Source organism: Anas platyrhynchos, chromosome 3 (genome assembly GCF_047663525.1).
Source record: "Anas platyrhynchos isolate ZD024472 breed Pekin duck chromosome 3, IASCAAS_PekinDuck_T2T, whole genome shotgun sequence".
Lineage (NCBI taxonomy): Eukaryota > Metazoa > Chordata > Aves > Anseriformes > Anatidae > Anas > Anas platyrhynchos.
Window position 1 is genome coordinate 51992694 of NC_092589.1, and position 14528 is coordinate 52007221.

Sequence of the window (14528 nt, forward strand, 5' to 3'; positions counted from 1 at the left end):
TACCTAGGTTCTTCTGTACGAACCCAGCCAGATATGGCAGTATATGCTGACTTTATTCCATTACAGTTTGAAGCGGATGTGTTTTTGTTAGATCAAATGGTAAGATTCTGTACTCTCAGGAAAACAATGCATTATATATTGTATCATCTGAATGTTTATTTTTGTAACAACTACATTGTAAATAATAATAATAAATAATTATAGTGTAGGAAAACAATCACCAGGTAATTATTATCAGTTAAATTGGTTTTCATGCCTAGATTGTGGACATGCTTTATCCTACCATAACCACACTCAATTTTTAGTTTTACTTCACTTTCCTCTGGATTTCAAGTGCTGAAGTCTGAGTAACAAGGCATGGATGAGAAAATGAATCATGATGAGACATTTCTGAATGGAAAGAATAATTATTTTAAGGGTTACTTGAACAACGTGAATTTTAGTATTTTGTTTGTTTTTTTTTTTTTCTTTTTCAGGCTATAAATAATTATCTCATACATTTTCTGTTATGATGTTCTGTATGAAATAGCATGTTTATATTCATTTTTATCATTGGTGATGAAAGTGGTGGAAGCAGCTGGAGAAAGTTTAGCACTTCAAGAAGCTGAAGTAAAAGCAATTCTTAAATTTCCACTTAGCTACTCATAATCTGCAGAAAATTATTTTAAATACCAAAGTGGGCTTTCTTGAGATAATTATTAGCTAACTTTATTTTAGCTAATAATCTAATCTAATCACATTCTAATCACATTTTACATAAGTAGAACATTAAAATGTAATCTTCTTTCTCAGAAAACCAGCAAGCTTCACAGAAGGAAGACAAGAAATTTCAAAAAAAAAATAAAATAATAGTTTGCATGTCTTATGTTTTAATACTCGGAATTTCTGCTCCTTCTCCTCCTCCTTTTCCTCCTCCTTTCCCCCTCCTTCCCCTTCCCCTTTTCAGTGCAGCTCATTTTGTGTTATTTTGAAGATTAGGTTGTTCTCTGTGATTTTATTTTAATTCAAGGTCTCAGTCAATGCTGTCTCTTTGCTAGTAGTAAGTAATATTAGTCATCCAAAACCAAATTGAACACAGTGACACAGGGGCTACATCCTTCCTGCCACCTAAGGCCTTGAGTCTTGGACTTGGCCACAGTCTGTTAGAGATTACAGAAAAAGAGGCATGACAGATCACATAGGATGAGACAGGTGAATCTATATGTCTAAAAAAGTAAAGACCGACAGGAAAATGGAAGCTGACAGAAATTAAATATTGAAGTGTAGTGGATTTCTTGTGGGCCTTAGTTTGTTTATTTGTTTGTTTTGTTTTGTTTGTTTTTTTTTTAAAAAAAGAAAGAAGAAGAAGCCCATTTTCAAGCTTTCTTTGGGGGTCTGGTAGGCACTACATCAATGGAAGTAATTATAATTTGGAGAATGGAATAATTGTTTTGGATAAGGGTTGCTTCCGAAACTCAGTAGAAGGTTTGTCATTGATTTTAGTTGTGCCAGAATTATCCTCCAGATTTTTTTTCTGTTTCCATTTTGGCTGTGTTTTCAAGTGTGTATGTCCTTGGATTTATGTAGTAAATGTAATTGTCTTAAGTTTGTTCAAACAAGATGAAAAAAAAAATCAGTAGTTTCTGTTATGCAACTATGCTTCCTGCTCAGCAGCTGATGAATTCTCCTTTACAGCACCGAACTGGCCCTCTTCAATATCCATCCAATCTCAGATGGTTTAGCTTGCATTTTTAAGTTATTAGAATGTGTGTGTACCCTGTCACCGCTCCTGTAAAATATCTTTATAAATTCAGAGATCATCGGAGGACAATATATCGCTTATGTACCTTAAAGCATTTAATTTGATCCTCTCCCTTTAAATAACTCTGACAATCACAACCACAGTCTCTTCTGCACTGCTTGCAATTATGCCACCTTGGGACCATCTGATGATGAACAGGTACAATCAGAATCTGAGCTCATGAATGAGTTAAAGAAGTATGTTATAGGTGATTTATCTAGCAGTGAAAAGAAGGTGTATTTTTCAAAACAAAGTAAGGATGTACAAATCTTGAAACAGAACATTCAACAGAGAAAATATAACAGACTTTCATATGAGACCAGTATTGTTTTAATGGGAAGAGCACCACTCAATGTCCACAACTAAAATTGCTCTTAAGTCCTTTACTAAGGGCTTTGGTATATATGAATCAACTGTTGTGTCTTCAGTGTGTTGTCTAATTAGCCATAACGTAAAAAGCTTAACTTTAATTATGTTATTCAAAGTGATATTACATTATGAAGCTTAACTTTAATTATGTTGTTCAAAGTGATATTACATTATGAAGATATTACATTATATTCATCATCAGAAGGTATCTAAAACACCAGTTACTTTCAGAATTCTACTAATTTATAAATTCAGCACAAATTATTTTTCAATAAATAAAAAAAAGTACTTTTAAATATGTTTATTTGAAGCAAAATGTTGTCAGTGTTGTTTCCTTACTTGGACACTTTGGTTCACTTACGCTTTTTATGACACCCAAAGAATATGATTGTACAAATATATTCAAAGAAGTGATCAATTTTTTCTGAAATTTAAAATATAGGTAGACACTTCTAAGTATTCAATTTTGCTTTTTTATATTGATCCTATATAGAATGCTTTTGGATAATGTTGTCAGGTGAACTGTTCTTGCTTCTTTTGTTATCTAAGTCATTAGATGCTTCTGTGCACATACTGCTTTTGTTTGTTTGTTTTTTGATAGAGAGGGGCAATGAGAAAGGAGAGCTGTGCCCAGTGAGATTGTCTTTCCATGTTTCATAGGCTGGTTCTTCAGAGAATCTGAGGCAATATGGGCTTTCACAAATATATAGCCATCCTGTCCTGGTTACTAGAACGAGGTCCTGCCCTCTGGTAGCACCACCACAGTCACCACCAGTTCCTCGCTGGAAACGTTTCCGTCAGAAAAAGAAAAATGTTGTGATATCTGACTCTACAGGTTTGTCTACACAAACCTCTGAAATAAATTTGTAATTACATTTTAATCATTATAAATGTTCTCAAGCACATACTTATCATCTATTAGCATAATTTCAATAGAACTGTGTTATGTATTACTTTTTCTCTTTTCTCTCTCTCTCTTTTTCTTTTTTTTTTTTTTAATTTCTGTAATACTTTGCTTTAGCTCTATTACTCTATTATTTCTTAAATGCTTTGAGAAATGTCTTAATCTGTTGCTAAAAAGTTGTACTGTACTGGAGAAAATTCAGAGGGAGTATTATTAGAGTAGTGCAGAAGCTCTGAGGCAGAGCCATGAAAGCTTCTAAACACCTGTTGAATATTTAAAGTATGTGACTAGCCCTTCTGCAATTATTCACAGTTTTAACAGTAAACTTATTCTGGGCCTAGTCTAGACTGCATAATGAAATTAAGTATACAACGTGAGATAGCATGCCTGTAAAGCTTTCATATTCAAGCTAGCAAAATATGCCGACATAGGAAAAAGATCATCGAAGGCAAAATATTCTGCCACTGTTCTGAGCTATTTTGTTAACTTTACATATAGGTTAAACACACCTTTAATATCTTGGAAGCTGAGAGTCAGAGAGTTATGCATTTAATTTGCTCATGATACACCACCTAAAGCCACCCCAGTTGTTCTGTTTTATTCAAGTGCATGTCATGGTGTTCGGAGATTATTTCCTGAAGTCTTTGTATAATTATTTAGGGGTGAGTAATCCCCTGTGGAAATCATCTGTCAATTAAGTATTAAATATTTCTTATGAATATATATTTATTTTTTCCAGAGCCTGTGATAAAGAAACCTGAACAATATATCGAGATTGCTAGCCTATTTTTGAACTACAAATTGAACCCTATCACAATACCAAAAGACGTGTAAGTATGCAGTATAGTTTCAGCAGCAACATCCATTTTTTTAGTCTTTTTCACTGTAAAAACACAATGGCTTATTCTTATTTGGGTCACAGGAAAAAAAAAAATCAGTTCATGTAGTCTAAAGCACATCAGGATCAAAGCACTCTATTGATGTCACATAATAATTTGGCAATCAGTGAACGTTTAGGATCAATATCAGCATTACAATAGACAAACTACTTACAAAATGTTAATAAACTCAAAAAAAAAAAGAAAAAATCTGAAACCTTTCCCGCAACTGGTCCTAAAACTTCTAATAACGCACAGAGACATACACATACTGTTTTGATATTTCTTCTCTTGAGCCTGAGTCCAATTTGTATATTGTTTGGAACCTATCTATATGTAACATGTATTGTTTGGGTTGATAATAAGCCAGTAAGATATTTTTGGAAGAACAGCATTTGCACATGAAAAAAATGTCCTTGGATTATTTTGGAATACTCAGGGAAAATCGTTGTTTTGCTGATTTAGTTGCTTTTTCCTGATTAAAATATGGTAAATTACTTGTTTTCAAATTGTAGGAGTAGAAACACACAAAAATGCTTAAAGCAATATGCATAAATACATTATTGAAAGAATGAGAGAATAAGAATTAAGACGTTATTTTTAATTTATTTATTTTTGTGTTAACATACATTACATTACAAACATGTTTGTATGTTATTTTATATATTTATTTTCATATTCAATAGATTCCTTCATGGTCAAACTACCCTGTTTTGTCAAGAATGGTTTATGTAATATTCTAAGTTTCCATGAGAATTGGCTAATTTCATCTTCTGTGATTTAATTAACAGGTAGAAAAGAAGAATATATAGCAAGAATTAACATTTTGTTAAAGTAATATAGCTGCCTAAATAAGGTGAAGGACTTAGATAAACAACTGGGGCTGAAATTGTTTTTAATCTCTTGCTTTTATTCTAATAAAACTTTTGAAGATCTCAAGGGAAAGATAATTGTGACACGTTACTGCTAAAGATTTTGATGTTTCATTATATCAGTCCTTAAGAAAAGAGTTAGGTAACACATACTTACATTTTTCTCTTTTTTGTTGTTGTTGTTGCTGCCGTAACACAATTACTCACATCTAATTGTCATGTTTGCAGCATTGTTTTGATCTCATTCTGCTAGTTTACTTGACAAGGAAAGAATTGTTTATATTTCTATATTTCATTCTTCTGCCTTCACTGAAGTTAGAGGCAGAGCTTCCATCTACCACGGCAAGAGTTGGCCTTACAAAGGTTTACTTAGTTATCACATGTTTTATCTGTCTGGTACATTTGGAGACTGATTTCTGAGGAGAAAAAAAAAAAAAAAAAGAAAAACTATTCTGACACACACAAATATATATATGTGTGTGTGTGTGTGTATATATATATATATATATATTTTTTTTTTTTTTTCCCTGTCTATGGGCCATAGAAATTTATTCATTTCTGGTATTACCATCTAGTTTTCCTTAGCTGGCTTGGGTTTTATATTTTAAGGTTAGTTAATTAGCCAAGCATAGATATATGTGTGGTCCCAAGCCACTAATGATAAGGAATATATGTGTATGTACTTTTTGTGCTGCTCTGTTGTCAAAATAAAGGAGGTGCAAATTATATTGACAGAATTCTGTTTAAATTCTGTTGAAAATAGTAGTTACAAAGACCAAGAGCAAATATATGTATTAAAGTGTCTGAGTTTTCTTTTATTATTTAGCTGCTTCCCACAGTCTACCATCAAAAAAGGATTTAATTTACTGACCCAGCTCTATACTGTCACTGAAAATGCTGGTAATGTAAATGACAGTAATGTGGATATGAATCAAAGTGAGAGACACTCAAATGCAGAAGATTATTCTCAGGTAAAAATTTTCTTTATATATATATATTTTTTTTAATTTGACCTAATTTTATATTGCAAAGGATAGTGAAAGATGAAATAGAAAATCCTTGATTCTTAAATATACATTTTATAACATATAGTTTTTTTTGTTTGTTTGTTTGTTTTTAGCTTAGTAAGCTATCTGCCACTTCCCACAATATTTAAGCAAATTCCCTGTTCATTCCACTTTATAGCTACATTGATGTATGGGAAACCTTTACTAATATTTTCCATTTTAAACTAATATTTATGCTTTTATTTTCTGTTGTTGTTTGATTTTTTCTTTCTTTAGATTATCAAAGTAATATTGCTAACACGATAAATTCACACAAATGAGGATTTCTCAGTGCTTTCTCAGGTTGCCTCCAAATTTCTTCAAACAGATTCACTAGGGATAGCACACTGAGCACAGTTTGCCAAGCTGGCCAAGGAAATGCCTCCACAAAAGGAAATGGTGATCACTAGAAATTACTAGGTACATGTTGCCACTGTAGTTTTCCATGATAAATAAGGTTAATCTTACCCCAGGTCAGTAAAATGTTACTAGGATGAATTCAGATCTAACCACTGTTTGTTGTTATTGTCATTTAAAAAAAAAAAAAAAGGGATCGTACCTTGTTCTTTATATAAACAACTAAAGTCTGTTTTTAGATATGGGTCTAAAACAACATTATTTGTAGTGTTTAAACCTTATGTTTTGAATGGAGAAAGGAGATTTACAAACAGAGACTTTCTGGAAACTATACTATTTCATGCAAAATATTATGTACAGGAAAATTATTTGCAGCATGGAGAAACAGAGACAGAAACATTCAAGTGATTGAACAAACAGAGTTCCACGGATGTCATTTTACTAGCACAACACCTACAAAAGAATCCAAAGTGTCAGTGCCATTATCTCTTCAATTTCATACTTAGTGCAGCAAACACCACTCATAAGAGCATCTGAGAGCATTTTTCTCTTTGACTTTCTGAAAACTGAGGGAGAAGCCAGCCTAAAAAATGCCTTTCTCAAAATCTGAATCCAACTTAATAAACAAATTATATCTGGGGGAAGATGGGGAAGAAGCATGCCCAACTTCTAAATGTTTGCTACAGTTCTCCCCTTCACATTCATTTTCTGTCACAAGTAAAGAATGAGTGCCTCTTCTATAGTTTTTTTCACTTGTTTCTTTTGTTTGTTTTTTTTTTTTTTTTTTTTTTTTTACTTTCAATATGATTACAGTATAGAAAATAATTTAAGAGACTCTATAAAATATATTTATCCATAGTGCTGCATAAAGGAAAAACAGCATCAAAGCGCTGATCTTTACAATCTTGCAGTAAAGATGATCCAATTTCAAAATTTCTGCAGTACCTTTCTGGGACAAACTGATAAATACATATGGGGATAATATTTGTGGTATTTCGTTGACGTAGGGTTTGTTACAAAATGTGTTTGAAGACCACAGAACTTCTGTTGAGGATAGTGTTAAGTATCTTCATGGACAAGGGAAGTAATAATTTATTTTGTAAATTTTCAAGTAAAGGGATTTTTTTTTCTGTGTACTTTTTGGATTACCTATATACATGTTTACTCTTCAGAGTACAGTATAATGCCATTTTTATATTTCAGATCTGAAACTCAGTGTTTTAAACTGCTGTATATCTATATTGTGTCTAGAAACTGTATCTGTGTGTGGATATATTTATTTGGTATTTATTATTTAAAAATAAGACAATGTTGCAGTGAAAGAGAAATCTTTGCAGTAGAATATATTTTTGTCTATTTTGCATTTTGTGTGTGTTTTAGAAACAAATAATAGCTTAATTAGTACTTCATAGCCTTTTAGAAGTCTTTTTAATAATTGCAGCTTACAAAAATCATTACAAAAGCAGCAGGGTAAAAAGGTGCTGTAAGTAGTATAATAATTATTGGTTGGATTACTTTTGTCTCTATGGCAGTACAAATACAGATTTAGATAATTGCAAAGTAATAGACATTTATGTACTAGGAACACAGAAGTAGGATGTCACAGAAGTTGGAATGTCACTGACTTTCTCCTCTAGTTCAGGAGTTAAGAGCCATTCTGAGTGTGGAAAGCTGGTATGTCACAGTAGGGCATTCAAACAAGGAGAGTCAAGGGCAACTAAGAAAATACATGAGAGACATTGGTAAAAAATAATAATAATAATAAAAAAATAAAAAATAGAATGGTTTGAAGAAGAAAAGAGTGTGACAGTCTAAGGGCAATCTGATTCAGACATGAAACGTAAGAAGTCATAAGCAGCTAATTAGCTTATATTTGAACCTTACCTTTGCCTCAGTTTAAATCTCAGCTGAAAAATACTGTGCCTATTAATAGCTGTGGTACATAGGTAGCACTGCATTTGAACTGACTGCAAAAGAAAATAAAGTTTTTAACTTACAGAGCAATCTTCTTTATTTCACCTATTAAACATTGTAATCAAGAAATTATATGAATACCTTTGGGAAATTCATTATGGAAGAGCTTTCTTTCCATATTCTTAAAACTTGAAACAACAATATACATCTAAATCATTTCTTGTTTGTCTGATTTAAAATCAATTAGTGTTTAAAAAAGCAAAAACTGAAAGAGAAACTTTAATATCCTCTACTCACTATGTAATTGCTAATTTGTAGAACTTCGTATTGTTATATTAATCATGAATAACTTTGTTTCTATTTTAAGCTGTGTGCTTGATATTCAGGAGAGACCTGCTTTAATAGAGATGTAGATCTGGTAAAACTTTTGGGATGGAGCAGTTTTATGCTTTAATGGAAATCTGATATGTCAGCTACTGAGCCAGATCCTCAGCAAGTTTAAATTGGCATATTTAAATCAATGTCAATGAAGAGGTGCTGGACTGTCCAAAGAAGGACAATGAAGCTGGTGAAGGGTCTAGAAAACAATTATTTTGAGGAGTGGCTGCGGTAACTGGGGTTGTTTAGCCTAGAAGAAAAGAGGCTCAGGAGAGACCTTATCATGCTGCAGGGTTACCTTAAAGGAGCCTATAGCGAGGTGGGAATCTTTCTCATCTCCCAAGCACCAAGTGATAAGATAAGGAAATAGCCTCAACTTGTGCCAGGGGAGGTTTCCAATAGGAGAAATTCTTTACTAAAAGAGTTGTGCTGCATTGGAACAGGCTGCCCAGGGAAGTGGTTGAGTAACCAACCCTGGTTGCTCAAGAAATGTGTAGATTTAAAACTTAGTAGCATGGTTTAGTAATGGACTGTAGTACTAGGTTAAAGGTTGGACTAGATAATCTTACAAGTCTTTTCCAACGTGAATGATTCTGTGATTCTACAAGCATATGGAGCTACATCACTGATTCCTTGTTCCTAGGGTCTGTTGTCACAGAAACAGAGAATAGGGAAAATTGAAAGATAAAATTTTAGGAGCTAGACATGCCTTCTTTGAAGAATATTAATTTGAAAGATGTGGCATTATTTCTCATGTCTCAAAGTTACTTATGCCAAATAAAAGAAATGTTCAATTATATTTTTTTTCAAACACCTTTTTTGTTTTCCTGATTTTCCCATCCCCTCTGATTTTTTAGTTCTTAAGGCTTTGTGGATGTTTGCTAGGAAAAAATCCTTTAAAATATCTGGGTTTTGTATTTAAATTGATTTTGAATCACACTGCTATTCAGAAAATGTGTTTTGTAAATATTTCTTTAAAAATTCCATAAAATAGGGCCCAGTTAAGGGGCTTGTTTTTTGTTCTTATTCAACAAGAACATACTTATGTTCTTGTTTTTGTATTTATGTATGCAAGATGCATTGCAATGCATTTGGAAGTATGTTTTTGGTTTGTTCTATTTAGTTGCAAAAATTTATTTGTGAAATAAATACCTGCCAGTTCTAGAAAGTTTTCAGAATTTTAGGTTTTTTTCTTTCATTTTCATTCATTTTATCTACCTTTGGGGATAAAACAAAACAGAACAAAAAACGGCCCTCATACATAATTTGCATAGTATGTATTGCAGTTGTCTGCAACAGTAATTTTGGCAAGCTTTTTTGAGAAAAAGGTTATCCTAGAACAGTGTTTTCTTGCAGCTCTCTCATTCAGAATCCTACTTAAATATTGTTTATTGAGATGAATTATTTAATACAAGTTATCTGCAAATTCATTAGAAATAAATATTTTTACCTTCTTTTCAAGGAAATGTTGAATGCTAACAAAGCAATAAAAGCCTAGTCCAAATACATTTCACATCAGAATTTGCAATGGCTATTAAATAATTTAATGGACCTACTTGACTGCTATACCCAGAAATCCTAAGAAGAATACTCTGACTTTTTTTTCATGGCTTCCTCCATATAAAGTTCTCTGGCAATGTTACTTACTAGAACAGAACTATTAAAATTGCCACTCTTTTCCAGTAATTTAATCACAGTACACTTGTTCTTTGATGCTTATACTTTATTTTTCAGTGTCATCCCTATGTATACAAGCTCCAACTTATCTTTTGCTTCACAACTGATGTCAGTCTAGTTAGTTAGCTTGTTCAGTTTGTGCTTTTTTCACGTTACCTGTAAATTTCCCAGACTCATGTCATAACAAGCTTTTTCATCTCCTCATCATGATCCTTCTTAGCACATAGTTCTTTAAGGTCTATTAAGCTCAGCGAATTGGTGTTGAGTTACAGGATGGCTAGACAGAAAAAGAAAAAAAAAAATCAAATTTCTTTAAGAATGTTTGGAAAGTAATTTCAGTCTGCACAAAGTGAAAACTCACGACTTATTTTTTAAGGAAAAATAAAATATACATGGGATGTTATACATCTGAATTAGAAAAGGGACTTGAACACTCAGTTTGGACATCTGTGGTATAGCAAATCTTCCTGACATGCCCATAAATATCTATTTGCTTATAAAGATTGGGACAGTTCCAATATCAGAGGCTGAAGAAAATAATACTGGATATTAGTAATTCAGTATGTTTAAGCCATTTCTGTACCTCAGTCTGTGCACATCTATCAACTTTGCAGTTGTTCTTACATTTGTACCACTGCCTTCTTTTGAAAGTCATCTCTGTTACCTTCCACAACACAGCTAAAAATAAACTAACACATTTTAAGAAAACAGTAACTCGGGAACAGGCAAAAAACAATGTGTCCAAGTGACTATTTTTAAACCGCTTTAGTGATATAGCTCTCAGGCCAACATCAAACCTAAAAATGTAACACAGGGCAAGATACTAAGAAACGTATATATATTTTTTTTCCTTAAAAATGATGTTTTTGAAGCTTTATTGTTTCATCTGCAATTATATCCAAGTAACTTATTTTTGGAAGAAGATTGTTTCCAGAAAAAATGGTGTGAAAGGTTTTTTTAAATGTCTTTTCTACAGTAGAAAAAAGATAGTTGTTTTATAAAAATATCAGATAGCTTTTATAATATTTTTTGTTTTATGCATTTGAGTAAAATAACAACATAGCTAATGTTAGGAGGTTAAACTATACAAATTAATCTTTGAAATGAATAAGACAGATATAAATCTATGAATTACAATTATTTTTACAACTATGTGTGAACAATTATAAAACCTAAAAGACGACTAATTAGATTTTTAAGTTAACTGGCAAATTTGCCTCACATTTTGCATTTAGATTTCCTATTGATATGAACAGTAAGTAACTAAACTCTTCCTGAATCTCTGTGCATCATTTCATATTTCACAGCAGGATCCAAGTCTGTCTTTAAATTCCTTCTTTATCAGATACTATGGCAGAGCAGATTTGGCCCTTCAGATAATGTGTGCTCATTAAAAGAGAAAAATGACTTTAGTTTCTCTTTCTATGCCAGTATTTTAGATGCTATAGCTGAGGCACGAGAACTTCCTTAACAATCCTAGTCATCTCAGTACCACTGAGATTTAGGTAGACGGACACATCCCATACCATTAAAGAAGCAGGCACCTTATGACTACACTGTGTCTGTACTACAGAAAAGGAAGTTGACCCTGCGACTCCTACTACAGAAAACTTGGCAATTCTGGGACCATGCAGGTTGAAGACTACCGTGCAGAATAAAAGACAGCTGTATGCACGGGTACTTCTGCAGTCACAGTCTAAAGAGGATATGTAGTCCATGCATAATTAGAGATTTTTAGACCCAAATGTCACAGTGCATTCACAACTCAACAGGTGATCACAGCTTGTCTTCTGTTTTGTACAGTTGTACATACAGAAATTTGGAAAGAGGAGCTAAAGTACACAGGCCCTTAGATGCAAAATCCTATTGTCTCCTCTTCAGTTCATTTGCTAGAAAAAAAAAAAAAAAGCTAGAAATGCATCTAAAAAGGACATGTAAGATGTAATGTTTCAATTACCAAATTGTTCAACAGTTAAAAATTTCAACAATCTATGTATTTTAGTCTTAATTGCTGTTTATGTTAGATCTCTTTTGAGCTTTTACTCATGAACATTCTTTAAAAATATATATCAGATTTAAAGTAAAGATTTAAATTTTAGATTTTGTACTGTGCAATAATAAGCCTTTCAAATTCTCTTAATAAAGAAAATACTGCAGTTACATTGTACATGGTATTATTATTTTGTACTATTTTGGGACAGAGACTCTTAAATCTGTAGTTTATTCACTCAGCTCATTCCTTTAATTAGTTCAGAGAAAATAAAGCACCTAGAACTTTGACAGTGGTGAGATTTCAGAGCTTATTCTGGGACTGTGGAGGTGCTGTAAAATGCTGCAGGAAGAATTTTATTGCAGCTAGGAATTAAAGTTGAAAGCCCTGTCTTTCCTCGAAGGATGCATTCACAGGTTCCTGCATATTGTGTGGGCAAGGAAAGTCTGTAATAAGAGTCAAGGCAGATCTGAAGTTACTGCACAATGACAATGTGCAAAGTTTAGGTATAATTGTGACCTAGGTGGAAAGAAAAGAAACTTGCAAAGTTGTTTGCAGGCTTCAATATTTACAAAGGTAATACTAGTACAGTTAAACCATTAATAGTGTAATGGAATATGGAGTTTCCAAAAGGCTGGCTAACTGGATTTTAAGTTTAGTGCACATAGATATTGTATTCATGTTAATCCAGCTTCTTGAGCTTGAAAATGGGATTTTCAAGAGAAAGAAGAAAAGAAAAAGAAAAACGGCAGGTAACTTTGTATTGTACAGCTGATACAAAACTGAAGATGCGATAACAATCATGCATGCTGTCTCCATTGCCACTTGTGTACACTTGCACAGTAAGAAACATTTGTTAGAAAAAGGAGCTCTCTATATACTCTCCAAGAATAGAAAATTAGAATAGGATAGAATCAGGTCTAGAATAGAACTAATTAGTTCTTAGAATAGAACTTATAGTCAAAGAAAAGTGGTAACAGAGAACATTTTTAATAGTATAGGAGTAGGCACACAGAACATCTTTTATCCGAGACTCACATGCACTTCTCTAGATAAACATCACTTCTCTGTCTCCCTCTCACCTTCCCTCTCCCTTTCTTCTCCTCAGAGATAACTTACTAGCTTGTTTATTACAGCTCAGGAAGGACTGCCCAAAAAGCAAATATTTTCTTTAAAAATATTTAAATATTTTTTTTTCTTTCATGCAGGATCAGCATAATGCAGAGACCCCCACTGAAAGTAAGTATGTTTGAAATTTATATTCAGACTTTGCCAGTCTCATATCATTTGGCTTTGGTGCTAACCCTCATTAAGAATATGAACAGTCATGTTGTTATGGGTGTTGGTTTTACGGAGAAAGACTTCAAAGAATGGGTGTAATTGCATAGAGTGAAATCTTCAGATTGGTATTTTAAAAAATCCCTGACTTACAAGAATTTTTTGAAAAACATACACTTTACACACTGCAAAGTTATTCTGCAGTAAAATATACTGGATTTTGTACAGAGCTGTTCTGATCACTATTTTTTACTTCTACTTAATTGTACTTTTTTTCCCCCCTGAAATAAAAGAAAAGGAAAATAAAAAAGGACAACTTCAATTTTAATAAATGCTATGGTTTTAGGTTAGTGTTTGAAGAGTGTGCAGATGGAAAATACTGAGTTATTTTTCAATATAAGTTGTTTTTTTTTTTGTTTTTTTTTTAAGTGAATATTTTAGCAGTGTTGGCGGGAGAAGTTATGTTCCTTCTTTGTCAGTGAAGTGACCAAATAAGCTTTATGTACAACAAACCTCTCCAACACTTTCTGATAGGGTTCTTCCTTCTACCAGAGTCCTGAAAGTGAATCCCAGAGCAGAAGAACATGTGAAATGTGAATAACCTTCATGCTTTACTTACACTAGGATTCACACATGTGATATTAATACTTGTTTTGTTTTCACCTATTTAGTCCCTATAGAAGTCTGTCCAATTCACCTTTGCTTTTTAAGCATTTCTGAATGTTGATTCTCATGGGGGGAAAAGACACAGAACATAGTGTTTTAAAGATGTTTGATTTTGTTCTCTGTAAAATAATGTGATCCCTTCTTCCAGTAATTGAGAAATGTGATAACTAACCTCTCAGTTATTAAAGCATGTACACAGTTTCTTAGCTTCTAGAGTAATTAACCACAGTAATTTCACGCAACATGAATGTTCATGTATTTTTAAACTTTACTCATTTCTTGGAAAATTGTGCAACCGATCAACCAGCTCTAGTAACTCCAAAATAGGATACAAGATAAGCTCATAAAGAAAGACAACCACACAAAAAAACACTGGGCCATGCTTAAAGTATAATGAAGACTGAAAATACATTTATGAT

The 14528-nt window shown here is 32.6% G+C and overlaps 1 protein-coding gene across 3 annotated transcripts in view; it reads left to right on the forward strand.

Annotated features, from left to right (window-relative positions):
- Positions 1–14528, forward strand: part of ADGB (androglobin) — a 111961-nt gene that overhangs the window by 34053 nt on the left and 63380 nt on the right. For all 3 annotated transcript variants that reach the window (XM_072035896.1, XM_027454322.3, XM_027454324.2), the window contains 5 exons: positions 8–99; positions 2810–2984; positions 3793–3883; positions 5630–5774; positions 13374–13404. In XM_072035896.1, coding sequence (XP_071891997.1) covers positions 8–99; positions 2810–2984; positions 3793–3883; positions 5630–5774; positions 13374–13404 — 534 coding nt within the window. The remainder of the gene's footprint in view (positions 1–7; positions 100–2809; positions 2985–3792; positions 3884–5629; positions 5775–13373; positions 13405–14528) is intronic.